At 34.6% G+C, this 2485-nt stretch overlaps 1 protein-coding gene across 1 annotated transcript in view; it reads left to right on the forward strand.

Moving 5' to 3' along the window:
- The window catches only part of siglec15l (sialic acid binding Ig-like lectin 15, like), a 1903-nt gene extending 912 nt beyond the window's left edge, over positions 1-991 (forward strand). The window contains exons 3-5 of the mRNA XM_016292463.1: positions 218-550; positions 648-675; positions 775-991. Coding sequence (XP_016147949.1) covers positions 218-550; positions 648-675; positions 775-991 — 578 coding nt within the window. The remainder of the gene's footprint in view (positions 1-217; positions 551-647; positions 676-774) is intronic.
- Positions 992-2485: the final 1494 nt, after the last annotated feature.

The raw sequence follows: 2485 nt of genomic DNA on the forward strand, positions 1-2485 counted from the left end.
TTTTTTTTTTTTTTTTTATGCTTTTAGACACTTAAGTCACACTCAAAGTGATAGTTCACCCAAAAATTAAAATTCTGTCATTACTTACCCTCAAGTAGGCTATACATTTTATACATTTAATTATACATTTTAATTGCAGTTTAAGTGTCTAGATACTTTTTGGGACCACTGCATTGTATGCATGAAATTACCGTTTTTTTTTTATTGTCAACTGTAGCTCCAGCACAAATTCTTAGCCTATGCCTGGATTTAGATGTTCTGAAGGTGAAATGCATTGCCCAAGGGAATCCAATTCCAGAAGTAAAATGGACCTCGTCATCTGGACCGCTAGAACACTTTCCAATCAAAACTGTCCACAGAGTCATCAGCTCAGTTCCATTCTCTGACCAGGACGTGTACACTTGCCAAGCTGTGAACTCACTGGGCCAGGATCAGATAACATATCCACCAAACCAAAATTCAAGTCTAAGTCTTTCGTTGATGACTGGCATTCTTGGGTTTTTGCTGTTGCTTGGGCTTGTAGCGTTCATTTTGAATGTGGTGAGAAGAAGTAAGCAGCTTGCCTGATTATTTTTTGTGCATTTTTTAATTAAAAGTTGGTGTGTGCAAATTCTAATGGGCACATGTATGTTATTTTCGCCAAAAAGGACAAAGTGCACGGAGAGTCATGCTACAGTAAGATCGCTTGTCATTCATTTAAACTGGCCATAATAGTGAAATAGTGCATCTTTATAAAGTATTTGAATGCAACTTAATAACTGCTTTCATTTTCAGGGATATGGGTGTACAGAGGGTTAAAACCTCTATATATCAAGCTAATGAGACAGTTTATGCCAATATCAGCACTTGTCCTGCTGGTGAAACTAGACAAGTTGATGTGTACTCAACAGGGGCACTGAGAGAGGAAGGAAAGGAGGAAATGATTCCCAGGGCCCAAAAAAATCGGCCCTCGAGACCTCCAGGACCCCCACCAGTCATTGGCGAAAAGTGAAAGGTAAGGCTATTTTACTGATGTGCTTAACTTCATAATTGCATTGTCTTAATCAAGGGTCAGAAATTTGACCTTTGTGTGTATATTTTCATAGATTTTGATTAACCAACTAATGATATTATGAAATTAAAAGAGAAATAAAATGCTGAAAGAAGATGTAAAATATCAACAAACAACTTAACTAGTATATGTGAATAAAAAATGCTGTTTAAATTAAAACATTTGTTGTTTTTTCTTTTCTTTTTTTATGTGTGTGTGATGAAGCATTTGATCCAGAAGAATGTAATGGTAAGTACTGCAGGTTTTTTCTTTATCCTTTTAGAAAAATGTAACACTAACTATTTTTCTTCCTTTAAACCTTCAAATAACTTCAGTCAGCCTTCAAGAGCAAACCCCCACAAAGATATGTAGTCTATATATATATCCATTAGTGAGTGTGTGTATTCAGTGATTGGTGCAAGGGGTGGGTGACAAAACTAGTACCCCTTTAACAGTCTTTTGGTTGTGGTGGAAAATTATTTTTCTACTTCAGTAGGATTTAATAATCTAGACCAGGGATGGGCAACTTTGATAGTGACGAGGGCCAGCATTTTTTCTCCTTTATACCAAGGGGCCAGATTACTAATCCATGTCCACACACCTTTTACACTTACTCAATTTCCTTTTTATTGAAGGAAATGAAAGTATAACTAATGTCATTTGTTTTTAAAGATTTTATTAAGTATAAAACTTGTGCAGTTATGCTAATTCAGAAGGAAAACTTTGTTGTCAGTGGACAGAAATATTACCCTGACTAGCCAATGTAAACATTTCAATTGCATTGTCTGTAAATTTGTAACAAACAAATATACAGAGGTCCTTTTTTTTATCAGTAGCCTACAGAACATTCTCAAAACAACCTAAAAGGACAGTTAAAAAGGGCTTAATTAAAAAAAGACCTTTAAAGACCTTTTTAAGATCTGCACTTCACATTTCAGCCTTTAAACAATTTTTAAGAAAAGGGATGAGTCAAAAGTATCAATTATTATATTCATTTAAACAGTTATTATCAATTAATTATTATATTAAATAACATATAAATATATCTTAGTGTCTTAATTGTTTAGATTTTTATAATGCATTAGCTTTTTGTCGATCCACTGGTTCACATTAAAAAATATGTAGCAAAAATAGCAGATGGGCTTATTGAAAAAGCAAATTCGTTCTCAGCCAGCAGGTGTCACTTTCGGAACTGCAGAAATACAGTGGGCAGTACACAAAGCTGACTGCAGCGCTCAAGTTTATTCAATGAAATCGTAGCCTTTTGAAGTTTTATCGTCATATTAATCCATATAGCAATTCTTGTCTTTCCGTCCCCAAAGACCTCTTATAATTGAGACTTTTTGTACCATTTAAGAGTTTGCATGGCCTTAAATGTAAACAATTTAACTGAAGACGTTTTAAGGACCCGCGGAAACGCTAATAAGAACATAGTCCAGTGCAAACATTTCTGTC

The sequence above is a fragment of the Sinocyclocheilus grahami genome, unplaced genomic scaffold (assembly GCF_001515645.1).
Source record: "Sinocyclocheilus grahami isolate Dianchi unplaced genomic scaffold, SAMN03320097.WGS_v1.1 scaffold285.1, whole genome shotgun sequence".
NCBI lineage: Eukaryota > Metazoa > Chordata > Actinopteri > Cypriniformes > Cyprinidae > Sinocyclocheilus > Sinocyclocheilus grahami.